At 48.6% G+C, this 27996-nt stretch overlaps 1 protein-coding gene across 2 annotated transcripts; it reads left to right on the top strand.

The window, feature by feature from the left end:
* Window positions 1-226: 226 nt before the first annotated feature.
* On the top strand, window positions 227-27996 carry MYOZ1 (myozenin 1). 2 transcript variants are annotated; one of them, XM_024218777.2, is made up of 6 exons: window positions 227-405; window positions 3295-3395; window positions 6997-7178; window positions 19997-20255; window positions 25500-25662; window positions 27390-27996. In XM_024218777.2, the coding sequence occupies exons 2-6, from the start codon at window positions 3320-3322 to the stop codon at window positions 27619-27621; spliced, it is 912 nt and encodes a 303-aa protein (XP_024074545.1). In that variant the 5' UTR covers window positions 227-405; window positions 3295-3319; the 3' UTR covers window positions 27622-27996. The 2 variants fall into 2 exon arrangements, with proteins under 2 accessions (XP_024074545.1, XP_024074544.1); XM_024218776.2 differs by having other exon boundaries at window positions 3254-3395.

Below are 27996 nucleotides of genomic sequence, written 5' to 3'. Positions count from 1 at the left end.
GAAAGACATTGACTCCCTAGGAGGAAGGGGAATGGGGAGTTCCACAGGCATGGCGCCTGCTTGATTTCTGGCCTGGGACAAAGGGAGCAGCTGAAGGAGTGCTGAGGTGCACTCTTTTCCTTTCCCTCCTCTCCCTTATGCTGGTGCTATCTGAGACCCTTTCGCTTGGTGCCATCTACTATTAATAACCACTGGATGCCTGCGTGAGCAGCCTCCAGGAGTCAAATTCACAGCACTCTGCATCAGCACTTTGTGCTGTGCAGGTCCTGGCTGAGAACGGGTGCCCTAGATCAGCAGGGACTGAGAGCAGAGGGACACGGAGAAAGCAGCCCACCACCATCTCACTGCTGCGGGGCCGGGGCAGAAGGGTTGTATGTTTGTCTGAACCTGGAACAGTGAGCAGAGGTGAGTCCCCCTTGCTGCAGAATAGACCCAGAGGATGGGCAGTGCTTGCAATGGAGCTAGAGATTAGGGACCAGCCTCAAACTGCAGCGAGAACCAGAAAACTAACTTTGAAATGTTTGCAGAAGTGAACAGCAGGTTTGGTGGGAAGGAATTGTGCTGAAGATAGAGCAATCCTGAGGGTAATGTCCTCTTGCAGCCTTGGTCCTGTGCCTGGCATGGCTGAGGGAAGGGGAACCAAAATCCTGCCAGCCTCTCTCTTTGTCTGGGGTCACTGAATGCTGCCTGGTTCTTGACGTAGTCCTAGGATCACTGAACGCTGCAGGCTCTCTATCCTGCCTGGAATCATGCAAAGCTGCAGGCTGTCCCATCTCCCCAGAATGCTGCAGGTTCCCCTGGCCCTCACTCTGCCTGGGATCAATGATGGATTACAGACCAGTGCAGGCTCCCCCCCCTCCCTCCCTGGGATCAGTGCGTCATAGGGCACAGCCCCCTAATGGGGACATCCCTCCCCACGTGCTGCAGGGAGTTCACAATTCAGTCAGGGAGAAGTTTTCCCTCCATTTTTCCCACACTTCTGACCTATCAATTGTACCCCCTAGAGAATCCCAGCCCCCAAGATGAGTCCTGGCAGCATTGTCCCATCCTGTCAAGCAGTACCCTCCCTCTTTTATATAGCCAAACAGATGGCCAGCTGCTCAGAGGAGAAGGCATGCAGCGTGCTTTATTGGTGCACCTGCTGACACTTGATTTGGGATATACTACGTCTGGCACTTTTACGATGTGAACTTCATAGAGATCATACCAAGCCTAACAGAAAATAAACTGTGGAAATCAAGAAGAAAATCTGGCCCAGCAGGATGCCTGCTGAACTGACTGGACCTGATCTGGTCTGGCTGAAATAAAAGTGGAGACATACTGAAAAATATCTGGAGAACAAAATGTCTCGTTTGCAACTGAGACCTTGCACGGCTTGATAGGGCCATTTTTTTAAAAGCAGCTCAATTTAGTGCCTCCAGTTCTGTACCCATAATTAAAGGTGCAAAATGGTAGGGACCAATGATGGGATTTAGATGTCTAGCTAGCTGATTGGTCCTGAAATTTGAAGTTGAAGTCAATGGAGCTACTCCAATTTACACTAGCTGAGGATTTGGCCCCGAAATGGTGTTGTTTGCATAACTGTGAGGGCGAAATTGGAGGCTGTATTGTGGCCCTGTTAAAACTGTGCTCCTTAACTTCGATACTGGATTGTGAGAGAATGTCTGGAATGGATTTGCAGAACGCTGTTGCTTTCCTCTCTCAGCCTTGCAATGCAGACCTCTCAACCTACCCAGTGACAAAGGTGAGAGACAAGGTGTGGAATTAAAGCCCCCAACAAAGGGATGTGTGAAAAGCTAAATAAATAGGACACAAATGCACTTGACTTCAAAGGATTTGGAGGTTTTCCTCTAACCTGATGGCTACTTGCTTCCATCATAAGAAGGGCCCAACGGGGTTGTACCAATGGTCCATCTAACCCAGTATCCTCATTCTCACAGTGGCCACTGCCAGATGGTTCTGGTAATTGGAGATTTAGGGACACCTGGAGCATGGGTTGCATCCCTGACCATCTTGACTAATAGCCATTGATGGAGCTATCGTTCAGCCCTTCAGGAGTAAATCATCTACAGTTATAAGGCTCTTTTTGCTTGTCTTGCCACCTGCTCAGTTTTTGAGGGGCTGTTCCAATGTTGATAGGATTAGCCCATGTCACACAATCCAAGCTTGTAGGACATGCAAATGCCTCAAAGTATCTCCTGGGCAGACAACATCATTACAGTCAGATGATGATCTATCACAACCTAATGATATTTGCATAGTGGTGTTAAGTTGTGATGGAGTGACCTTACATACAACAGGACGTTCTGGCACAGACTCATAGTAGAATGAGAGAGTTGCAGCCTGGTGTCCATTAGCACTGTGAAACTGTGATGTTGCATGATGGTGGTGTGGTGTGGCAATGTTATGTTGTAACATGGTGATGTCAACCTTGCAGGGTGTTGACATGTGTCATGACATTAAGCCACCACAAAGCTGACATCAGCACTTCCTGATGAGAGAACTTTGTCCTGGAGGATTAAGTTTGCTGGCAGCTACTCTGTAGATGAGGGATGGGTAGGGTTGCCATCTGTCCGGGTTTTACCTGGACTGTCCGATTTTTGGCTTCTGTGTCCAGGTGCCACTTAGGGTTGCCAGGTGCCCGGTTTTCAACTGGAAAGTCCAGTCGAAAAGGAGACCTGGCAACCCTAAATAGCACCCGAGCCAAAAGTCCAGTTACTCAAGGGCAGGGGGAGGTGCTGGGTCATTAACCCACATCAGCCCCTGCTCAGCCTGGGTCGCCTCCTACCTGCAGGCAGGCTCCTTGAGACGATCCAGTGAGCAATGGTGGGGGGAGAGGAGAAAGTGACGGGGGCAGGGCCTTGGGGGGAAGAGACAGAGCAGGGGTGGGGTCTTGGCGGGTAGAGGCAGAGAAGGGACCAGGGCCTGGGGGAAGAGGTGGGGCAGAGCTTCCAGGGAAGACGTGGAGCAGGGTTGAGACCTTGGGGAAAGAGCTGGAGCAGAGGCGTGGCTTTGGGGGTAGAGGCAGAGCAGGGGCGTGGCCTTGGGGGTAGAGGTGGAGAAGGGGCAGGGCCTTGGGGGAAGAGGTAGGGTAGAGGGAAGAGGCGGGGCAGGGGTGGAGCTTTGGGGGTCTAGTTACCAGTTAGAAAGGTGGCAACCCTAAGGATGGGGGGGAATTGAGGTGAGAAATGAAGGGTTATGTACCGTATCATAAAGAAGAGGCAGGAAACTAGTTTCCATTCTCTCACTACAGTTTTCAAGTGTTTCACTCTCCAAACTCCTTGTCTCTCTAAGTTGAAGCAGAGAATCCTTTGTGGTAATGCCCCTTGCAGGAACTCCGGCTCCTATCAAGACGAAAAAATCCACTAAACTCATTGGGAAACTAACTCGTGAAGGTAAGAAGTATGCACACAACTCCCAGAAATCCCTGGTGGTACATGGCTCACTCTATATCGGGGCGGGCAAACTTTTTGGCCCAAGGGCCACATCTGGGTATGGAAATTGTATGGCGACCCATGAATGCTCTGAAATTGGGGCTGGGGTGCGGGAGGGAGTGAGGGCTCTGGTGTGGGACCAGAAATGAGGAGTTCAGGGTGTGGGAGGGGGCTCCAGGCTGGGCAGGAGGTTGGGGGCTGCGTGTGAGGGGGTGAAGGTTCTGGCTGGGGGTGCAGGCTCTGGGATGGGACTGGGGCAGGGGATCGGGGGGCAGGAGGGGATCTGGGGGTGCAGGCTCCAGGAGGCGCTTACCTCAAGCAGCTCCCAGAAGCAGCAGTATATGTCCCCACTCTGGCTCCTACATGGAGGTGCGGCCAGGCGGCTCTGTGTGCCTCCCCATCTGCAGGCACTGCCCCATCTGCAAGCATCACCCCATCTGCGGGCGCCGCCCCTGCAGCTCCCATTGTCTGCGGTTCCCAGCTGGCTGCCCCTACGCATAGGAGCCGGAGGGGGGACATGCCGCTGCTTCCAGCAAACCCCCAACCCCACTCCCCGGCTGGAGTGCCAGAGCGGGGCAAGCCCCCAACCCCACTCCCCGGTGGGAGCTTGAGGGCCAGATTAAAATATCTGATGGGCCAGACACGGCCTGCGGGCCGTAGTTTGCCCACCCCTGGTCTACATACTGCTACGCAGATCAGGCTATGTGAGTGGAGCTGGGTGAAACATTTTGACTGAAACCTTGTGAATTTGTGTTGGTGTCACCGAATTGTTAGACTTAAAAAAAATGTTAAAACACTTCATTTCAACATTTTTGAAAAATGTTTTGGATTTTGATTAAAAATGGCTTTTTCTTTAGAAATTTCCTTCAATTTTAAAAATAATGTAAAATGTTTCAAAAATGCTTGATATCAAAATGAAATGTTTCATTTTGGTTCAAACAAGGTTTTGTTCAACCCAAAATGATTTTTTTTTTCGATTTGACAAAAATTTGGAAAAAATTCAGTTTTGTATTGTCCCAAAATTTGATTTTTTGGATTTGCCAGAGAACCAGACAGTCAGTTATTCACACAGCTCCATAGGGGAGCCCATCTCCAAGGCACTGTGGTGTGTGAATGTGCTGGGCTGGCTAGTGCTGTTACACCTGTGGGCAGATGGAGTCATCCCACTCAGTGATTATCAATTCCACACTATTCCCATTGTTTGTTGTGTCCCATGGTTTCCAGCACACTTACTGGCGGTCTCTATTTGGTGCCATGCAGGTCTGAATTAGTTATTTGGAGGAGGAGCCAGGTTGGCAGGCAAGGGGAAGGGAAAGGTCCCGGAAGCATTAAATATGTTTAGAGAAATCAGGAGGAGAGTCTATAATGTACCTATCCATTCTCTGATGGTAACATCCGAAGATGAGGTGCAGTACACATACTGCCAATCGGCCGGGTCTTTCAGATAACATCGCATACCAGCATATGTGGTTGGCTAGTGTTCGCTCACAGGGATTTAGTTTGCTAACATTCCCCACACAGGAGTGGTATAAACACAGTGGGCCAAACTTTGTTCTTGGTTACACAGATGTAAATCCATTGATTACAGGGGGGTTACTCCAGATTTACACTAGTATAACTGAGAGCAGAATTTGGCCCTGAATATATGTCAGTGCTCCGGTGCCTTTAACTAGCTACGCACCAGCATGGGTCTGTCATTACCTCCATCCCTAATTTATTTTCCTTCTTAAACAGCAACCCCTTGATTGTCAATGGGCCAAGTTCTCCCAGTGGGATTGCAACTGACAGGAGAATTCAGCCCTATGTGTCCTTCCACTGCAGTGCTAGGGACACATTTCCTTCAGCAGCTGATGTTTGTATTGGAGGGGGTGGTTTGTACACAGCTGTGATACCCCTTTCCCTCTGACTTTAAATGTAGGGATGAGGAGATTTTCAGAGGTGCTGCAAAGAAGTAAAAAGCTAATGTTATTCCCTTCCCAAATCGCCAAGAGGGAACTCAGGAATCTGCTCTGCTCAGGAGAATGGGGATAGGGGCACCTTTATGTAGGTTTTTAGGTTTGCCCCCAAGCCAACAGGAATTACTAAAACCCTGTCTTCACATCAACAGGCAAATATAACTCCAATATTCTATAGAAAGTCTCTTCCCACTGGGAATAATGCTGTGTGGAACTGGCTAGCTAAAGAGAGAGTTCCTCCAGAGATTTTGCCCATGTGACCAGCTGGGCTGGGGAGGAGAGGGAAACAGTCTCTGCTAACAAGAAGGGCTGTTGTTTCAAACAGGTCAGTGCTCGCTAGGGAACTTTTAGTGTGTAGCAACAGGGGTCACATGGCCACTTAGTAGACCCTAACATTATTCCTGCACATTTATTGCACTGGAAATATCAGGCCATTTGAATTCCCTGGTTTTGCTGGCATATTCATTGGAGGCTCAGTGGTGCTTGTGGTATCATAAGAGACTGGCAGTAAATGAGAGGGGAAGGGGTTTGTAATCAGAGGGATAGATCCTTGTTTCCAGCTGAGCTGCGTGTAGTGTAGGACCTAACAATAAGAGAAAGGTGGCTATATGCCACCATTACGGCCCTGCCACCCACTCCCCATGTTCCAGAGGTTGTTTTGGGCAGACATATATTTAACTCAAAGCTCTAACACACACTTGAGAGAGAAGCTCTCTCTGTGAAAGATTTGGGATCTATGCCATTTCAACTGAAGACTGAGAAAATCCCTACTCCTCTGCACTCTGGTCCCCCCCCCCAGGAGTCTTCTAGCAAAAACAGGGGAGGAAAATCTTGCTCTTGCTGGTGTTTCTAGAGTAAAAAACAAGCAGCAACAACAACAAGATCAAAAAGAAGCAGAAAAGGGCACAGACACCCCTCGCCACTTTATAGATTCCCTTTAAGATTCCACCACAGAATTTCAGGGAATGGAAGGAAACATTTCTTCAGTGGCTTTGAGGTTTCTGGTGGCCTCACCAGATTTGTGGCCTGAGGGACTGTCAGTCAGGATGATCACAATGTCTTGACCAACTGCTAAATAGGACAGAGGGTCACTGCATTACAACAAATCTTTGTAATTAACTTCAGGGGGGTGTTTTCCATGCACACAGCCAAATTAAACCTCAGCCATTTGCATGTTTGTCTGGTAGGGCTTAATCCAATGGTCCCAGATGTTGTCTTTGCTTGTCAGTGCTGCTAGGTGAGTGATTTCCAGCTGAGCTGACCGTAGAGCAGTGGAGTGTAGAAAGGTGACTAGACAGGCCACCGGGGCAGTGTGGGACAGCAGTGGGAGGACTTCTTGCACTGATTCATGTACCTCAGAAGTGGGATGTGTGTGTCCATGCTAACGCTGCCCTGATGTAACTCCCACACATGCAGATGCACTTTGGATAGGAATTAGGGTAAATTCCATTCATGGGTATCCAGGGTGTATAGGATAATTCCATCAGTGGAACCTTTCTAATGCAGATGAGGCCTTGCTGCTGTGGAGGGCCTGGTGTTTGGAAATAAGGAGCAGGCATCCTGGGACAGAGAGCTTTCTAAGATGCATCTTCTGGTATCTTTTCCAGTCATGCCACAAGAAGGGTCCAAGCTGAACTTGGGGAAGAAGATCAGCATCCCCAGGGATGTGATGCTAGAAGAGCTCTCACTCCTCACCAACAAAGGATCCAAGATGTTCAAACTACGCCAGCTGAGAGTAGAGAAATTCATTTATGAGAATCACCCCGACATCTTCACTGACAGTTCCGTGGTAGGTCAGAGCATGCAACCACAACCCGGTTCTTACACACACGGGAATGTGAGGGAAAGTTGCACGGCTCCACTCTCGCCACAGGCTAGGGGGATATTCCTTGGGTGGGGGAGAGGCCCAAGACTGTGAATGAATATACAGATTGAACTTCCTTTTCGCACCAGCATTGGGTTTCTTCAGGGCACTTTTGAGATCCATTGATGGAGCAATGTCAGGAAAGCTGAACACTAGGAGAACACCAAGGATCATATGTTGTGTTGATGTACCAAAGCTAGAAAAGTGCACGACTATTTACCTGTTATTATAATAACAAAATTTCCCTTCTCGCACTGGGGGCAAATTATTCATTCAGATCTGAGGTCAGCTCACCTGGGCTCTCTTCCATTTTTACTGTAGGACGTGGCATTTTCCCGTCTTGGTGTAAGACTCAGTTCAGTTTTGAGAGATGATCCATGAAGTAAAATTGAGACAGAGGCCTCTAGCTGCTGATATTGCACTTACTTTGGTTTGTTTGCTGGGAACCCATTAGAAGAACTGTAAAGGAAAGAATGTTTTATTTTTGTTAGTGTCCTGTACTGGCCTTTATAGTGGATAAAGTCAGGCTTATGCATTTTTTCCTTCCTCCCCCACCTCAGAAAAATTAATTCTGCTTGTTGTTTAACATTAGAATCAGGGCTGGTCTTCCCTGTTTTTATTGGAAAACCAATTAGAGGATTGGAGTGGGAGCTTTCTCAGCCCTCATACAAAGTAACATTGATATTGAACTTTTCAGATAGAGCTTTTCTCCCAGGCGGTTGCCAGCAGTTAAACAAACAGAAGGGATCTCATAATTTTAAACACTGTGACTCAACATCTCCTCTCCTCTTCTGTCTGCTATTTAAGCTTCCATCTCTTGGCATGCCATCATCCCACTTATCCTCCTGTCCAGGGGAATTCAAGACTTCCTATTTCTAATAAAAGAATTAAGCTGAAAAAATGTTCCACAAAAGAAAAGCTCTGAGGTCTTCCTCGTGATTAAAGCAGCAAATAAGGGATTTTTTTCCCCTTTGCAGTTCACCTTTAACAAGTACAATTTGGGAAGAAGCCATAAGATAGGCTGGGTTGGAGGAAGAAAATGCCATCAAAATAAGAAGGGGCAGTACTGAGGGGCGGTCTTAGTGAGGGTCCAGGGCTGATATTCAGGATATGTGGATTGTATTTCCGGTCCTGTGTCCCCTTGGACAAGTCTCCATCTCTGATTGTTCATCTGTACAGTTATGTTACGTGGCTATCCTGACCTCCCTCTCAGAGCGTTCTGCCATTAGTATCAGTGCTTTGAAGTTCTTGGATGGAAGGTGCTGGAGAAGTATGCAGCATTGTTATAAATAGTCAGCAGCCCAGGAAAGATGTTGAGGAAGAGGGTGAAAAGGACACAGTTAAACCGATAGCCTTAAACAGGTTACTGCTGCTTCCAAACGCCTTCTCCACCTGGGGAGCTGAGGCACCTACGGCTCACTTAAGGTTGCAACAGGGATTGCAGACATGGGAAAAGCTCAGAGATCCCCAAAATACCTGAGGCCCAAGTTCATGTGTCAGTTTCTGAGGCTGTAGTGAGGATCCAGAAACGACATCTTTTATGTGAGTTCAGAAGGTTGTGAAGGGTTTATGGGAAAGCTGACTTTGGGGGCATATGAGGCCAAGGCCAGATTTTCATAAGTTGAGGTGTCCAATTTGAGAAATGCAAAGTGAACGAATTGTGGCACTTCAAGCAGCTCAAGTTGGGCACCAAGAAACTGAGGCACCGAAAAGTAGAAGGTATTTTTGGAAATGTGGGTCTCTGAACTTGGCGTTGCCAGAGACGGGGGGAAATGATTCTATCCCAGAGTTGGGAGGAATTTACATTGTTTTTTATTCAGTAAATAGTAAGCTTCACTCCACAGTGCTCTGGCAATGGATCCCAACCACCTTCTGGACAGACACCCATATTTTCCCATGGCGAGAAAGGAACCTGGCCAGGATACTCATTCACTATCATGCAATGTCTTCCTGAAGAGGGTGAAATATTTCAGAGTGACACTGGAAGATGCTCTGCCTTGGGGAAGGGTATTTGGGGTTTAAAAAAGTCCTTAGCAAGCCTGGAATTTCCTGCATGGCCTTGCCATGGTGAACTATGAGGGTAGCAGGTTGATGAAGCATCTCCAAACAGGAGTTGCTGTTTCCTATTTTAAAATCTTACGTGCCTCCTTTTCAGATCTGCCTTTTTCAAAACAGGAACAAATTACAATTGTCCATTGTCTTTGGCCTGCAGGGTTCAGTCTGCCCTACTAGCCCCGATCAGGACTAGATTGACAAGATCAGGAACATAACTTACCATCTGATGGCTACTCGGTGAACTATGTGAAATGAGTCCGTTGCACTCAGTCCATTGCCTTTATTAGTATGTATTTATTGTATTGTGGTAGCATCTAGGAGCCCCAGTCATAGACCAGAATCCCACAGTGCTAGGTGCTGTACAAATACCTAGTCCTGCCTTGAGTGCAGGGGACTGGACTAGATGCTCTCTCGAGGTCCCTTCCAGTTCTATGATTCTATGAAACACAGGAGAAAAAGATGATCCCTGCCCCAAGGAGTTTACAAGCTAAGTATAAGACAGAGAGGGAGCACAAGGAAACAATGAGACAGTATTGTCCAGAATGATAGGCAGTGGTCTCAGCACACCAGCACCTTATCCCTTGTCAAGTTTTTTGTAGGACTCACAGCAAAGGAGAATTTTGAGCAGGGATTTGGAGGAGGACAATGAGGTAGGTTTGCGATGTTTACAGGGAGCACCTCCCAAGTGTGTGGGGCAACAAGGGAGAACGCACAAAGGTGTTTGAAAATCTGGCAAGTGGGCAATGGAGGTTGGCATCATGGACTGATCGGAGGTGAGTGTCAACAGCTCTATGGCAAATGAGAGATGATAGATAGGGTGAGGATTTGTCATGAAGGACCTGGAAAAAGTGAAGTAAAGCAACTTATATTTGCTGCAATGGAGAAGGAGGAGACAGCACAAGAATGCAAGGAGAGGATTGATATGGTCAGAGTGACAGGCTAGGAAAGTGATCTTAGCAGCAGAATCCTGAACAGATACGAGTGGGGCAAGATTGTATTTGTCAGGGCCAGAGAGAAGGATGGTGCTGTAGTTGAGATGAGATGATGAGACCCTGGCTGAAAGTTTCAGCTGTGTGGATGGACAGGAAAGATCACATCTTGGAGATGTGATGCATAAAGAATCAGCAAGATTTAGAGCTGGCCTGGAGGTGAGGACCTAGAGAGGGGCCCCAACAGAAGCTGATGCCCAGGTTATGGGCCTGAGTGTCTGGCAGGATGGTGGTGGTGTCTACAGTGTTGGAGAAAGGAGGTTGTGGAGAGAGCTTTGGGGAGGGGGAGATTAGGAGCTCTGTTTTAGCCATGTTGAGCTTGGATGGATCGTTAACAAGGAGCTGGCATGGAGACAGGCTGAAATTTCGTCTTGAAAAGAAGGAGACAAGTTTGGAGTGAATAAATGTCCTCATCACAAAAACTATCACCACAGCTGGCCCTAATTAGTACCTCTGCTGGCAGCCTGAGCAAAGAGACCGGAGGCCGACTGGGCCTCAGAGACTGAACTATCTTCCTCCCAGAGCTGGTTTCTCTGGAGCAGGGGAGCAATATAAGGGCAGCTGCTAGTGCCATCTCTGTGCTGTGGACTGATTCTTATTTCCAGGGCTGTCGTTACAGCACCTGCCACTTGCACCAAATTCAAAATCTTTTTCTGACTCTAAGATTCCCTGTTCCCTGCCATCCCTTCCTTCCTTCATCTCCATTGCATGAAAGGACACCGAAAGAGAACCTCTAACAGGGAGAAATAAGGGAGGGAGCTTGCGGTTTTGTTTAGCAGAGGAGTAAAGCATTTCTACTGCTACTTTAAACTGCTCTCATAGAATAGAATATCAGGGTTGGAAGGGACCTCAGGAGGTCATCTAGTCCAACCCCCTCTCAAAGCAGGACCAATTCCCAACTAAATCATCCCAGCCAGGGCTTTGTCAAGCCGGGCCTTAAAAACCTCCAAGGAAGGAGACTCCACCACCTCCCTAGGTAACGCATTCCAGTGCTTCACCACCCTCCTAGTGAAATAGTGTTTCCTAATATCCAACCTAGACCTCCCCCACTGCAACTTGAGACCATTGCTCCTTGTTCTGTCATCTGCCACCATTGAGAACAGCCGAGTTCCAGCCTCTTTGGAACCCCCCTTCAGGTAGTTGAAGGCTGCTATCAAATCCCCCCTCATTCTTCTCTTCTGGAGACTAAACAATCCCAGTACCCTCAGCCTCTCCTCATAAGTCATGCGCTCCAGACCCCTAATCATTTTTGTTGCCCTCCGCTGGACTCTTTCCAATTTTTCCACATCCTTCTTGTAGTGTGGGGCCCAAAACTGGACACAGTACTCCAGATGAGGCCTCACCAATGTCGAATAAAGGGGAACGATCACGTCCCTCGATCTGTTGGCAATGCCCCTACTTATACAGCCCAAAATGCCGTTAGCCTTCTTGGCAAGAAGAGCACACTGTTGACTCATATCCAGCTTCTCGTCCACTGTGACCCCTAGGTCCTTTTCTGCAGAACTGCTACCTAGCCATTCGGTCCCTAGTCTGTAGCTGTGCATGGGATTCTTCCGTCCTAAGTGCAGGACTCTGCACTTGTCCTTGTTGAACCTCATCAGGTTTCTTTTGGCCCAATCCTCTAATTTGTCTAGGTCCCTCTGTATCAGATCCCTACCCTCTAGTGTATCTACCACGCCTCCTAGTTTAGTGTCATCGGCAAACTTGCTGAGAGTGCAGTCCACTCCATCCTCCAGATCATTAATAAAGATATTAAACAAAACCACCCCCAGGACCGACCCTTGGGGCACTCTCCTCTTACAATTCATGTTAGTGTCCCCTAGATCCTAGAATAAAACAATTATGGAAGTGGAGAAGCCCAAAACTGGGTAAATGGTTGTATGTGGTAGCGAATAAAATGAGTTTGGTAAGTTCTCAGCCAAGCCAGGAAGGTAGAGCTAATGCAACTCCCCCTATCTGGCAGCATGTATTTAAAAGCAGTCTTTAGGACTGAATGGGCAGTGACAAGAAATCTCTGAGAGCTGAGGCCAGGGTGGTCTTTTCAGATCAGAGGGAGGGCGCAGTTGTGAAGCACAATGCGGGGAGCAGGGACTGAGGCACTGGATCATCAGTCTGGTTTCTGTTGTGCCTCCAGAAGACAGCAAACAGCAGTCAGTGGCAGGAAGAGAAATACTACAGCCCCCAGGCTGTGCTAGGTACTGCACACAAGACAGAGGAAGGCATGGCCCCACCGGGCTAACCATTGAAACTGCGAGATATGACATGAGGGAGGAGTGGCAGGAAGGAGGGGATGGGACAAGGGTTCCAGCAATACAATCAAGGGGCTACATCAATACAATCAAAGGCACAACTCAGTGGCTCCCTTGGTCTGTCAATGTATCTAGAGAAAGGAGGCTGGAGATAAATAGAGATAAGGGTACATGTTAAACAGCAGCAATATCTTTATATCTTGAAGGCCTGCTCTGCACTGAGCATCAAAGCCTTTGAGCAGAGGTTGGGGAATGACCATCAGTGGAGATACTAAAATCTGAGACTTGATACCCATCTGTCAGAGATACTCACCTCAGTGCAGGTGCATGTCCTGGGATGAAACTGGTCAAGGAAAGTCAGTACTGCCCTGATCGAGCAGGGTTGGATTAGAAGATCTGCTAGGCATTTCTTCCACCCTAAACGAGTCTATGAATGACTGTGGAGACTGATAACCCTCTTGCTCCAGGAGAGGTGACATGTGCGGTGGGGGATGGTGGGGAGGAAACCAGAATCTCCCCTCAGCAGCTTTGGGGTCTGCTACAGGATGGCTCTTTATATGAAGTGGGTCCAGCTTCCCTGTGTCAGGACTGGTGTAGCCCAGGTTGAGCTGATTAATAGGCCAGGGTGGCATCTGGGGCTAATAAATGAGAGGAAGAGAGCTGTGAGAATGGAGAAGGGCCTTGGAGGAGTTCTCTGGGGAAAGCTGAAAGCAGGAGAGCAGTGGAGGGGCTAAGCCTGCTGAGCTGGAGAGCCAGTGCCAGCAGGCTGAAAAGAGTTGAGGCCAGGGGCATAGCTATATTTGAACTGCAAGGTGTAATTTCCAGCTCAAGGAGCTCTGATCAAGCTAGTGCACTAAAAATAGCATGTAGCCACGGTGGCACAAGTGGTGGGAGGAGCTACCCGCCTGAATACCTGCCTTTCTCAGACAGGGTGTACTTGCCACACTAGCCCCTCACGCAGCTGGGACTACACTCTGTCAGTGCATTAACTCAGTTATAGCTAGCATGGGCATGTCTCTGTGAGCTGGGAATTATCTGTCGGAATGACGTAGGAGAGTGTCCGGCAAAACACAAGGGGCCACAGTGGGTAACCTCAGCCACCCTTCTTTGGCCCTGGTGGCCAAGATAATGTGTGTCTCCAGCAGTGCAACACACAAACCATTGTTCACAGCACTGCCCTAGGGAACAACCCTTTTGTAACCAGCCAGCTTCCACAAGCTACCCGACCAGCACAAATCCACCCTCCTCTCCAGCACTGCAGTAGTACACTGGTGTGCATAATCCATGCCATGTGAACAGCTCTATAACAACAAAACTAGGGGGAAAAGCCATTGATACTCAGTGGGTTGCTTGGCTGATTGTGTCTCCTGTGGCCACCTATGATTTTGTTGCTCTCCTGCAGGGCTCAGGACAAGGCTGGAGTCCATATTACCTACCCACAGGACCATGCTTGCCTCCCACGGGAGAGTGCAGTTATTTTAATAAATTAGCATGAGATACCTGACTACCTGGGACTATCACTCCCCTTTCTCCTCATACAAGCACATGGCAAAACTCAGCCCTGGTGTAAGGGGTGCAGCTCCAATGGAGGATTTGCGGACACTTCCCTGCACACTCTCTCTCAGAAAAAATGTGTGCCTACTCACTTACTCCCTCTTGCTGTTCCATGCCTGTCTGTTTGAACTTTAAATCCCCCTGGCCCAGAATAAAGGAACATATAACTGGCTGCTCCAGTAACTTCAGAAGTGTTATTAACAACACAGACATCAGGTATTTGGGAACCTCTTCATCAGGGAGGTGGAAATAGAAACACATTTGGTGCTCCCAATCATTCCTTTTAGGGCACAGCAAGGCACCATCACAGAGCTCACAGTGTTCCTTGCCAGGCACTCCCTCTGTGACATCAGGGCCTTGAGATGCTCAGATGGGTGGATCATTTTTCACCAACCGTTTCTCCTGAGGCACATATAGCAGTGCTGGAGGATTAGGAATGGATCCTGGGCAGGTGCTCAGCAGCTTGCAGGATTAGACTCTTGGTCGGAAAAAGGTTTCACAGACATACAAGTTTCGGTTGTTTACGAATCTTGAGGCCTGTGCCTCTCTAGGGTCTAAGCACAAGCAGCAGTTGCTTTCTGGTTAGAATATTTTGTAATGAATTCAGGGCTGCTGGATGGACAGCCCTGGAGACTGAAGGCCTCCATCCCATAGTACAGTGCCGAGCAGGCAGACGCAGAGCAAACTTCCCTACACCTCCTAGGGCAGTCTGTGTTACCCATTCACTCCTTTGCCTCTCTGCCATAACTGCCAACAAGGGGGCCAATTAATACTGATCCTGGCAGTGCTTTTTGTGATGTGGACATGAATTGGGGTCACTAAACTCCTTTCATGCTGGTCCCCTAGCATATAGCTACACTGCAGCCTCCCAGCCCAGGCAGACAGACATGTGTTAGCTACACGTTAGCTAACATGCTAAATGTAGCAGTGCAGACAACGCGGCACGAGCTAGCCACTCGAGTGCAGACTCAGGGGCCTGAGCTGGCTTGGAGTCAGGCAGGTAGCCAATGCTGCAGTGTCCACATTGCTATGTTACTACACTTGCTCAAGCAGAGCTAGCCAGCTCTGTCTACCTGGGCTAGGAGGCATGCTCAAGCTGCAGTGTAGATGCACCCCAAATGGCCTCCAGGTGGTAGCAGCTTTTGGCTTACGTTCAAGCTGGTAACCTACAGGTGAAAGGTTAGCCACCCAGCCCCTGAGACAGCCCACTGGTAGCCACATTTCCCTTTAAACACCTTTACCTCTGGCATGTAACAAGCAACAGAGACACAGCTTCCCCCTCCCAACTTTGACCAGGTACAGTCTCCTGCTTGGGACTCTCCTTAAGGGACTGCTGTCTGTTATAGAAAACATTAGGTTGAGGCTAGCTTTCTTCACTTGTTGTACAAAGAAGGATGAATGACACAAGACCTACCAGGACACCAGGCCCACTCTGGATGCAGGAACTAGAAAGGTTCTGCAAGAACAATTCTCTTTTCTATATGACCTTTCCCATGAGCAGGGCTCCCTCTGGAGTAGCTGGCCCACCAGCAGTTTTGGTGTAAAGGAGAGAGAACTTTTTAAGTGATAGATGCAGTGCCATGTGTTAGCGCTTTGAGATGACCTCCCTCCCACATCCCAAAACACCCCTTTATTTCAGTCTGCCTTTATACAGCTGTGCAGTTCCCCATGTATACCCAAACAGACAGCCTGTGTACAGCCCCAGGTAGAAGAGATGAAACCTCCATGATCACAGTTCTCTCCATCCCAAGTGTTTTCTGACATTCAGGGGAACCTAATCTGCCCTGTTCCTAAAATGGAAAGCCCATTCAGGCGGGGATAGGAGAGATGTTCCCAAAGGCTGCCAGTGGCACCAGCTCCATTGGTTTAGCTTGCTGATGGCTGGATGCCTGGACTGCAGCTTGGATGACCTGCTGTAAAGCTCTGGACAATGTCACTGAGGCATGGAGTGGAGGGTTGATAATGCCACACTGAGCCTTGTGGGGTTTTCACTTCTTCTCATCTATTTTTAGCTGAACGAACAGCTGGCCTTGAAAGCCTGTTACAGCCTGGAAAGCTTCTCTTTGCTAAACTGCACTAGGTATAAGAGACATGAAGAATCCTTAACCCTTTAAAGAATCATGGGATTCACATTGCCAATTGGCTGCACCAGGGGAATTTATGCAGGCAGTATAGCATGATGAATGCATCTTTGGTTCATCTTCATCTGACTTTCTCCATTATTGCTTCATGTGCCTATAACCTACCCCCAAATCCAAGTGCAAAGAACATATGTGATACATGTACATGGATAGTATTACATGTTTACAGTCTGTATGCAGACTGTAATATTCCAAAGGAGCCACTTTCTTTTAGCTCATATGTGTCAAGATATGATCCCACATACATTCAATATGTAAAACATGTCATGTACATAGTACTGCCATATATGTCACTTAAATTTTTATTCCACAGAGGTAGTTGCTGAAATCACATTGAGGGAAGATGGGGTACTGCCATGTCTGGCACCACACCCTTCCCTTACTGGGGGTCCCATCCCACAATAGGCCATGTGCCCTCTTCCGGAAAATAAGTCAAAGGGCATTAAATGTGCTCAGCGCTTTGCAAAATCAAGCCAATATTAGGTGGAACAGAACCTATTTTTAGGTTATATGAGACTATGTTTGCTAGCCCTTGCTAGGGAGGGCAGAGGACTTGAACAGCAAAGCCAGCTTTGTCTTTTAGATGAATGCAAGTTTCTTCCTCACCATGCTGGTTGGCTAGAGCTGGTTTGCTAATATCCACTAGGCTTATAATAAAAACTTTCATTCCCTTACTTTCCTCTTGCACATGCAGTCGGTCTCATGGAAGCCTTAGGTGTTCTCACAAGCTGCCATGCCTCCACGTTTTCACAACCTTCATAGAATCATAGAAATGTAGGACTGGAAGGTGACCTTGCGCCTCCTTGTGGCTCATCTGGGGAATCAGCTCTGCCACTTTGTCAGATGCCCCTTCCTGTGGTTACTCAGTCCATCATTCCACTCACTCACTCACTCACTCCATGGCCTCTCATGCACCAGAAGCGGCAGCACTTTCCTCTTCATAGCTTAGCCCTCTGACTAAGTCACATTAATGTTCTCCCCCCCTTCCAGGGTATCGCAAGTCCTTTGAGGCAAACTGTCCCAGGCGCTCCGCTCCCCAGTGCCTGGTCTCTACCACTCCCAGTGGCTGGGAGGGGAACCTGGGTCCGCCCTCTACACGGGGTTCCAGTCCAGGGACCTTCAACCTAACAGCTCGGGGCTTTTACTCTCCCAGCCCTTACTGCTCCTTCCCTGGACTGCTTTCTAGTCTCTCTTTGCAGCTTCCTGCTCTTCCTCCTTGTATCGGGGAATGCCACTGCAGGTTTCCTCCCCCAGCCTCCAACTTCCTTTCTTTATAGAGTCTGTCCAGCTCCTGCCCCCAGCCAGACTTCATCAGCAGTTAGGCCCTAGCACTTCCTAGGTTTCCTCCAGGTGCAGCCTAAGGTTAATTGGCCTCATTTACCCTTTCTGGCCTTGTGTGGGGTGGCCACCCCATCACAGACTTCGAGAAGTCATCAAATCCAGCCCTCTGCACTGAAGCAGGACCAAGTAAACCTAGACCTATTCCAGTATTTAACTATCCTTATTGTTAGAAAGCTTTTCCTAATGTCTAACCTAAATCTCCCTTGCTGCAGATTAAGTACATTGCTTCTTGTCCTACATTCAGTGCACATGGTGAACAATTTGATCACTGTCCCCTTTATAACCTCTCTTATCATATTTGAAGACTTATCAGTTCCCCCTTCAGTCTTATTTTCTCAAGACTAAGCCTGCCCATTTTTTTAAGCCTTTTCTCAGACGTCAGGTTTCCTAAACCTTTGATCATTTTTGTTGCTCTCCTCTGGACTATCTCCAGTTTGTCCACATCTTTCCTAAAGTGTGGCACTCAGAACTGGACACAGCACTCTGCCTGAGGCCTCACCAGTGCTGAGTAGAGCGGGACAATTACCTCCTGTGTCTTACATGCAACACTCCTGCTAATACACCCCAGAATGATATTAGCCTTTTTTTGCAACTGCTTCACATTATTGACTGATATTCAATTTGTGATCCACTATAATCCTGAGATCCTTTTCAGCAGTATCACCACCTAGCCAGTTTTCATTTTGTAGCTGTGTATTTGATTTTTCTTTCCTAAGTGAAATACTTTGCACTTGTCTTTATTGATTTTCATCTTATTTATTTCAACCAATTCTCTAATTTTTCAAGATTGTTTTGAATTCTAATCCCATCCTCCAAAGTGCTGTAACCCTCCCAGCTTGGTGTCATCTGCAAGTTTTATAAGCAGATTCTCCACTACATTATCCAAGTCATCAATAAAAATATTGAATAGTACCAGAGCCAGGACTGACCCCTGCGGGGCGCCACTAGTTACGCCCTCCCAGTTTAACAATGAACCATTGCTAACTACTCTTTGAGTATAGTCTTTCAATCAGTATTGCACCCACCCTAGAGTCATTTCATCTAGTCTGCACTGACAGTCATGTGGAACTGTCAAAAGCCTTACTAAAATGAAGATATATCGCGCCTATTGCTTCCCCCTCTTCACTAGGCCAGTCACCCCGTTAAAGAAGAGCCATATAGAGCTGCCTGTAAAGAACAAATGCACTGGTGGCCAGAGGAGAAGTTTCATGTTGTCACAAGTCCTGGTATCCCAGCATACTTAGTGGGCTATTGACTCAGTTCTCATTTACCTTACCTTGCCATGCTAGCACATTCCTGCCATGAAGCACTCCCTACTATTCCAGCCCTGTCCACCTCAGCTTAGCCAGTGCACCTCATTTCTGACCTGTATCTCCTTGTGATAGTTTATGCCCCTAGGGGCAGGGCAGCGTTGCTTAGCGGCCGGTGTCTATAGCACCACCCTCAGGTCCAGGGCAGCATGGCCTAGCAGCCGGCGTCTATAGGGGTAGGGCACCCACCAAGGGGTGTGGTGGCCCCAGTGGGGGGGTCTGGGCTCTCCCGACTCCACCGGGCCCCGACCCAGGGCCCTAACAATGGCGTAGCAACTTGCCACTGACTCAGCGGTGGGGTCCTACCAAAACACGCTGAGGTTTCCCGGGTGGGAGCTACCACTCCATCACCCTCCCTGGGTCACTTCCTACCAGTGTCTGTGTTGGGGTCTCCCATGAGAGTTCAGGTTCTCCGTGGTCAGCTGGGCCAATCACCTCCTGTGGCTCCTCCAGTCGCTGTTCAAGCGGGCCCAGGGAGGCTCTGATTCCTGGCGCAGTCAGGGGCTGTGGCTGGCCCTCCGCAGGAGCTTCCCAGACAGGTCCTTTCCCTGCGGCCTCCAGCCCAGAATGAGCTGGGCTTCCTCCCTTTATACCGCTAGAGCATCTGGAGCATACTCAGTCCTGCTGGGGAGGCGGGACTTCTGCTGTCAATAATATGGGCTTAACCCTGTCTGGGCTAGTGTGGGGTAAGCAGACCCCGTCACACTCCTCCTGTTATTCCAGTCCTGCCACAGTCCCAGCTCTACTGGTACACCTCACTCCTGACCCTGCAGTTCTAGTTCAGAGTACCAGCACAGATCTGCTAATGTGCTTCATCCCTCCCCTCCAGCATCCCCTGCACTTCCACACCCTGGACTCTAAAGTAGCCCTGCCAGTGCACCTCAAAAAATGACCTTCAGCATCCCCTGCTCTTCCATGCCTGCCCCTATACTGGATACAGGGAAAGTTCCATGCTACATGTTGCAAGTGTTTTTGTAATTTGGACAGATGTCCAGTAGGAACTAGGAGGAGACCCATCAAGCACCCTTTGAGCTCCACACCAAGGAAATATGAATGGAATATGCCCAGTAACACTAACTTCTGCCCTTTGTTCTCTCACTCCAGGATCACTTTCAGAAGTTCATCCCTGCTGTTGGAGGACATTACGGAGGAGAAGCTCATGGTTACTTGCACAGTGGTGGGCGGATGGTGGGTGGAGTAACTGCAGGGCAGTATGGATCTAGTAAGCTGCACTATCCCCCTGCCCCTCCTCCTAAGCCTGGGAGCAAAGGCGGTGCTGGGGGCACTGAAGCGGATCATGCCGGGGGCTCAGCCGGCAGTGGGGGAGGAGTGGATGGTGGAGGAAGTGACGCTGCTGGAAAAGGCAAGTATCTCTCACACACTAAGAGTGAGGATGGTGTAAATGTCAGAATTTGGCCAATTATCATTGTTAGGAATGGATGTGGCTAAAAGAAAAGATGTGAGCTGAACCCTTCCAAACCCAATTCCTTCTCAAAGTTTGGAAAAGTTGGATTGACTTTTGTTTCATGGTTTTGCTCACCTCTGCCTGGTGTTGGGAAGACACAGAAATATCAAAATTCTATTAGAATGTATCTGTCCTATCTAAATCAAGGAAGTTGTGAAAAACCTGGTAAGAAACCTTGATCTCCTAAGGTTGGTACAGCACATGCTTATATTACATATTGTCCATTATGGGGTTTTACACCTTCTTCAGAAACATCCATCATTGGCTACTGCTAGAGATAGGTGCTGGTCTCGTTGGACCATTGGTTGGATCTGGTATGTCACTTTCTACGTGCCTATATGTTTGCTTTGTTTTGGGATGAAAGAAGTTCAGCTAAATGCAGAGAATTTTCAGATAAGCACCAGAACTGAACCATCAAATCTTTTGAGGGTCACTCATCACTAATTACTATTCTGCTGAGGCAATCAAAATCCATTCAATATTTTTATTGACTCTTAATGATGTGTGTATAATGCCTTCCACCTGCTTCAGTCCTTGGTTAATTTGATCCTCCATTTACTTTGGTCAGAAACCTCTGGAACTAAATCCCTTGTATTAAATCAACTCAGCATCCTTTCTTCATCAATTCCCATTAATCTCTTAGATGGCTTTGAAAATATCAGCCTTAATTTATGAGGAAGAATCCACATTTGGAATTAGATCAGAACCAGCCTTAGCAGTTCCAGGTGGGCCCCCCTTCATTGCTGCGAACATGTGTGATTCTTGTCTGTCATTGTCACATTACTGGCAGGGGCTGAGAGGGGATGTAGGCCAACCCTCTGGCTCCTGCTGCAGAGTGGAGCCCCGTTATTTCTTTCTTTCACCCCTACTGTTCTGTTGCCTTCTAAACTGCTTTACTGACCCCAGGGTCTTCACAAGGAAAAGGGCTAGAAAATAACTTACTTATGGGGGTAGGTTGTTAAATGAAAGCTGAAATTGGATGAGGGGAAAGCTCTGTGGATGAGGGGAAAGCAGTGGATGTGTTATTCCTTGACTTTAGCAAAGCTTTTGATACGGTCTCCCACAGTATTCTTGCCGGCAAGTGAAAGAAGTATGGGCTAGATGAATGGACTATAAGGTGGATAGAAAGCTGGCTAGATTGTCGGGCTCAACGGGTAGTGATCAATGGCTTCATGTCTAGTTGGCAGCCGATATCAAGCGGAGTGCCCCAAGGGTCGGTTCTGGGGCCGGTTTTGTTCAATATCTTCATTAATGATCTGGAGGATGGCGTAGATTGCACCCTCAGCAAGTTTGCAGATGACACTAAACTGGGAGGAGTGGTAGATATGCTGGAGGGTAGGGATAGGATACAGAGGGACCTAGACAAATTACAGGATTGGGCCAAAAGAAATCTGATGAGGTTCAACAAGGACAAATGCAGAGTCCTGCACTTAGGAAGGAAGAATCCCATGCACTGCTACAGACTAGGGATCGAGTGGCTAGGCAGCAGTTCTGCAGAAAAGGACCTAGGGGTTATAGTGGGCGAGAAGCTGGATATGAGTCGACAGTGTGCCCTTGTTGCCAAGAAGGCTAACATTTGGGCTGTATAAGTAGGAGCATTGCCAGCAGATCGAGGGACATGATCATTTCCCTCTATTTGGCATTGGTGAGGCCTCATCTGGAGTACTGTGTCCAGTTTTGGGCCCCACACTACAAGAAGGATGTGGAAAAATTGGAAAGAGTCCAGCGGAGGGCAACAAAAATGATTAGGGGGCTGGAGCACATGACTTATGAGGAGAGGCTGAGGGAACTGGGGTTATTTAGTCTGCAGAAGAGAAGAATGAGAGGGGATTTGATAGCTGCTTTCAACTACCTGAAAGGGGGTTCCAAAGAGGATGGATCTAGACTATTCTCAGTGATACCAGATGATAGAACAAGGAGTAATGGTCTCAAGTTGCAGTGGAAGAGTTTTAGGTTGGATATTAGGGAAAACTTTTTCACTAGGAGGGTGGTGAAGCACTGGAATGGGTTATCTAGGGAGGTGGTGGAATCTCCTTCCTTAGAGGTTTTTAAGGTCAGGCTTGACAAAGCCCTGGCTGGGATGATTTAGTTGAGGTTTAGGTCCTGCTTTGAGCAGGGGGTTGGACTAGATGACCTCCTGAGGTCCCTTCCAACCCTGATATTCTATGATTCTATGAAATTCCTCTTTATGTTTATAATTCCCTCAAAGCAAGGCAACAGGACCACAAAGAGGTTTTTGGTGGCCTGGGGCAAAATGTGAAATGGAAGCCCCCCACCCTTTCAAAAAACTACCACTGCAGGGAAGCCCTGGGGGAGAGGATGGGAGGGGTATTGGACAGTAAGCCCGCCCTGCACTCGCCCTGCAGCGGCAGCTCCTTTGTCCTGCACCCGGCTTCCTGCTCCCGGTGTTGTGACCTGGCATATGGGGTCACAGCACCACTCACTCAAATTGGGCCTGGCCACCCCTCAGTCATGACAGAAGAGCAGCCAGGCCAAACCTGAGTGGCACTGTGACCCAGTTCACCAGGTCACAACACCACTTGGACTGGGGGCCCTCTCAAATAGGTGGCCCATGGCAAACTACCTCTTTTGGCCCCCCTCTGGGAGGCCCTGAAGCAGGGAGGCTTGGGGCTGTGGATTTGGAAAGGCCTAAAGGCTGGCTCTGAATGAGAGAGAAAATAAGCGAGCCCAAAGAAGATGGAAAAAAAGAATACAAAAGCTGTGCTATTCAGACTTTGCTGTTGACGTTATAAGCACTGCTGTTTTTGGTGCAAACTGAAGTAGACACCCTGATGGTGGGAGGAATAACACAATGCACTTCAGTCTGATCTGATCCAAATCAGAGGAAGGCACTGCTATAAAAATAGTTATTTGTATGTCTAAGGTGTCTGTCTTCTAAGAATCTTAAAGTGTCCTACAAAGCACTGCTGAATTAACACTGCTGGTAGGTAGGTGTCATTGTGCTCAGCTGAGTAAACTAAGGCACACAGAGTGAAAGTAACTTGTCTAAGGTCACCCACTAAGTTAATGGTTGAACCGGAACTAAAACCTAGAAGTTGTGACTCCCAGGCCACTGATTTAACCCCTTGAAAGTGCAACTCTGTAGTCCCCAGGATGTGAATTTGCACAGGGAGACCCCAACAGAAGTCTCTAGGCTATTGTTTAGCCATTCTTAGGAGTTTAGAAAAATAATAATGTCTGAAGCAGGCAGCCCAATGACAATGTAGCTCACAAAAGTTTAATTGGATGGTCTGTTCATGTCACTGGTGCACCCCGATAAAAACACCAATTTATAAAAAATACTGACCCATGCCGAGGGATGTGGCCAAATCAGACATGTTCAAGAAGAGGTTAGTTGGGAAGTAACCCTGAGTTGCAAAGATTCTGAAGTTCAAGGGCATTAGTGTCTGGGATTTGGGTTTGGCCCTTTATAGAGAGAGGAACTAGGTGAAAAGTTTGGCTGTAGGACCAAACTCCCCCATATTTGGTGGTCTTTGGCTCAGGGTTTGTTTGGGCCTCATGTAATTCTGATGGAATTTACACACCCACATCCCAAATAAGGGAGGAAGGGGTTAATTCGGGTAGTAGGCAGCATTTCAGCTTTTATAAAGGCTTCCCCCTCAGATAGGAAAGGGCTGGCTGGTAGACAGATAGACCTTCCTGGGATAAGAGCCTGAACAGCCAGCTGGGGCTTTGGGGAATGTAGCACTCTTTCTGCCTGCCCTGAAAGAGGAGTCTGCCTGGACCTGGGGCAGGTTGAAGCAAGCCATCCCTGTGATCTTACTGGGGTTTATGTTTGGGCTACAGGCTGTTTATTATAAATGTCTCTTTACCAAGATTAACCTGACAGAGGCCTGACATAGCTTCTTAAAGGTGTGGGACTGGCTGGGCAGCAGCTACCCCAAGCTGGAACTTCCACATTCTGGGTGAAATCCTGGCCCCATTCCAGTCAATGGCAAAACTCCTATTGATTCAGTGGGGCCAGGATTTCACCCTCCATCTCTAGTCATCAGTCTGAATGACGTAGGAGAGTGTCCGGCAAAATGCAAGGGGCCAGAGTGGGTAACCTCAGCCACCCTTCTCTGGCCCTGGTGGCCAAGATAATGTGTGTCTCCAGCAGTGCAACACACAAACCATTGTTCACTGCACTGCCCTCGGGAACAACCCTTTTGTAACCAGCCAGCTTCCACAAGCTACCCGACCAGCACAAATCCGCCCTCCTCTCCAGCACTGCAGTAGTACACTGGTGTGCATAATCCATGCCACGTGAACAGCTCTATAACAACAAAACTAGGGGGAAAAGCCATTGATACTCAGTGGGTTGCTTGGCTGATTGTGTCTCCTGTGGCCACCTATGATTTTGTTGCTCTTCTGCAGGGCTCAGGAAAAGGCTGGAGTCCATCTTCCATGTAATCAGGGCCGGCTCCAGGCACCAGGCACCCAAGCTGGTGCTTGGGGTGGCACCTGGAGGGGGGCGGCGCGGCGCTCTGGCTGCCGGGGGGGAGAGTCGAGCCCCAGCCGGGGCTCGCCGCCCTCTCGCCGCCCTGCCCCCGGCGCTCTGGCCGCCGGGGGGGGGGAGAGCCTCCTCCCAGGGCTCCGGCCGCCCTCCCCGGCCGCCGGGGGGCGAGCGGCGCCCCCGCCCGCCCCCGCCCCCCCCCCCCCGGCGCGCCGGCCGGCCCCCCCCCCCGGGGGGGGGGGGGGGCGGCCGGAGGCTTTTTTGCCGGGGGCGGCAAAAAAGCCAGAGCCGGCCCTGCATGTAATGTCTTCTGCAGTGGAAGAAGCCCACTCTTGCGGATGATGCAAAGCCATGCTGTGGGCCTGACTGCTGTAAAAAAATTAACTTCCCAGCATGTGCTCTGATGAAGCCCCATAGAACAGTTGCTCTCAAACTGTGGTCCACGGAACATGATTGTGAATGGGAAAGGAAGTGGTCCATGAGATAATTTCTCTTAAGATATGGTCCATCCTGTGAAAAAGTTTGAGAACCCCAGCCATAGATCCTAGCTCTTAATTTGTGACTTGCAGGGTCAGCTGATAAAATTCAGTGGCTTTTAAGTTTGATGCCTACGACATGGAAAATGCATTTGTTCTGTGCAGATCTCACTTGATCAAAATGCTCTTCTCTTCTCTGTTTGTGTCCAGGTGAAAAGTCAGGAGGTGGAAAAAAAGTCTCTGTCTTTAAGACCTATATCTCTCCATGGGAGCGAGCTATGGGCATCAGCCCTCAGGAGAAAAGTCAATTCACCATTGACTTGTTATCGTATGGTCCCAAAGTTGAACTCCCCCATTACAAATCTTTTAACAGGTGAGGCCACTTGGAGGTGTAATGCAGGGTACATGAGCTGTAGGACAATGCTGGATGTGGCCACTGCGCCTTTAACAATGTCAATGGGTTTTTCACACATGCCATGTTGCAGCCTCTTGTGGAACTAATTGCTGGAAGCCTACAAAGGGGAGAGAAGTTTTAGTACTAGAGACAACAAATGGGGATTTTTCTTTAGAAGGCTTTGTTCTGGAAGCAGAGGTCCTTAGTTCTATTCCACCTTCTCCAGAATACATTACACATGGTTTAGCTGGCAACGGCAGTGTCTCTAGTCTGCATCCATGGATTTATTACCATAATGACCTGTAGAGCCCTGGAAAAATGGCTCTTAAAGACTTGGGGCCCAAGTATCCACAGTACTGCAGTTGAGAACCAGGCCCTTGTTGCTCCTTCTTATGAGCAAAAAGTGTATTACTGATATTTCTAGCACAGCAGCAGCTTTCCAGTGCATTTCTAGATTTTAATCACACCTTTCCCCATCCATGTTGCTGAAAGAGGCAGTAGGTGTTGACTAATCTTCAGTCACAGAATGAAACAAAGCCTCAAGGGGGATTAGAACCCAGGGCTCACCTGACTCCACATCTTTGCTAGAGCTGCTGTACCATTATACCTGGGGGAATTCTGCACCACTGCACAATGCAGAATTTTACAGAAATTAACATTGTGCATGCAGAATTTCTTTCCCCCCACAGAAATAGACTGCAGTGCTGCTAGCCGCATCTAGTGACTGCTAGACCCGGCGGAGTCCAGCTCACACACAGAAGACATTGCTGTGGGGAGGGGGAGGGAGCTAGAGGGTTCCTGGCAGCTGCAGTTCCCAGCATGTCCTGAGGGAAGGAGAAGGCAGCGTGCAGGAAACTCCGTGCAAGCCTGGGACCAAGCATCAGGCTGTTTCTCCCTCTGGATCCCTTGGCTCTGGGAGGGTTGGGGGGGCAGGTGTCTGGGCAAGGGGGGGCCCTGCGGCTGGGCTCTGGGAGGGGAGGGGAGGGGGCAGGTGTCTGGGCAAGGGGGGGACGACCCGCGGCTGGGCTCTGGGAGGGGGGGGGGCAGGTGTCGGGGCAGGGGGGGGCCCCACGGCGGGGCTCTGGGAGTGGAGAAGGGGGCAAAGAAACAGGAACTGGGTTGTCATAGGGGTTTCCTTAACTCTCTACTCCTGCAGGAATTTTCACGTGTGTCTGTATTGTTACAGACATACTTGCTGACTGGTATTTTGAAATAAATTACCAAAATAATTGAAACTGGCGTGATTATGTAGTGTTATTTTGACAAAATTTGCAGAATTTTAAAATACTGTGCACAGAAGTTTTATTTTTTTGGTGCAGAATTTTTAAATTTTTGGTGCAGAATGCCCCCAGGAGTATGCCATGAAGCCTCCTTTTTATAAGTTTATGGAGCCATTAGCAGCTGTGGCAGAGGTTGGCCTGGTGTGCTGCTAGAACAGTATGGGGGAAAGTATAGGAAAAGAACTATCAAGCACCTTTTTTAATACTTAAGGCACTGGAGAGGTGTATGTGTATGGTAGAATTAGTTTTTGATGTTTGGTAGATTTTGTGGGAGAGCGACTCCTGCAGCTGGTGACACTTTTCTTCTCTACTGGAGCCTTCAACTTTTCACTGATAAACATTAGACATGACAATAGCTTTTTCTTTTCTAAATCACATTGTTTACAAATGCGCTGCTTGCTGACTCCATTTGTCACCCTGTCCCAGGACTGCCATGCCTTATGGTGGGTACGAGAAGGCACGCAAGCTGATGACCTTCCAGATGCCTGAGTTTGATGTTGGTCCTTTAGTGCCAGAACCCATCATTGTCTATAATCAAGAAATCAACACTAGACCCTCCTTCAATAGGACCCCAATCCCCTGGCAGGCGTCAGGAGAACCCACGGAGTACAACATCGAGATCAAAGTGCCGATGGACGGTGAAACAGAAGAGCTATAAATCCCATTCTCTTCTTTCCTTCATTTCTTTGCTCTCAACCTCTCACACTTGCAAGTCTATTGTGGGGAGCTGAGAAATGCACCTGCAGTCCCAGGGATCCTTCCTCCTCTTTGTCCTTAGGGCAGACAGGTTCCCAGTAGGTTCTAAGCTGATCTTTGCTGTGGTGTTCATCCATGTCAGAAGCAGACAGAGTGAAAGCACTGAAAAAGAGCAAGAGTGAGTGAGCAAGAGAGATGGCTTATCTTTGTACCCACCAAGGCGAGAAAAGACAAAAATATGGCCTATGTTTAATGACACTGCATGTTGCCTGGCTGCTCCATATTGAACCTGTCCTGTCACTTGTTAACAATCAATAAAGCACCTAAAGGAAATAAA

Source organism: Terrapene carolina, unplaced genomic scaffold (genome assembly GCF_002925995.2).
Source record: "Terrapene carolina triunguis isolate 2854851 unplaced genomic scaffold, T_m_triunguis-2.0 Scaffold310, whole genome shotgun sequence".
Classification (NCBI taxonomy): Eukaryota; Metazoa; Chordata; order Testudines; family Emydidae; genus Terrapene; species Terrapene triunguis.
Note: the sequence above shows the minus strand (reverse complement) of the source record. Positions and strands in the feature narration are given on the sequence as shown.

What these genes read in the sequence shown, in the direction of transcription:
- MYOZ1 (XM_024218777.2), top strand. Translation starts at nt 3,320, where the DNA reads ATGCCCCTTGCAGGAACTCCGGCTCCTATCAAGACGAAAAAATCCACT. An exon ending in AAGTGACGCTGCTGGAAAAG is followed by an intron (nt 20,256 to 25,499) that starts GCAAGTATCTCT and finishes GTTTGTGTCCAG; the next exon opens with GTGAAAAGTCAGGAGGTGGA. An exon ending in CATTACAAATCTTTTAACAG is followed by an intron (nt 25,663 to 27,389) that starts GTGAGGCCACTT and finishes ACCCTGTCCCAG; the next exon opens with GACTGCCATGCCTTATGGTG.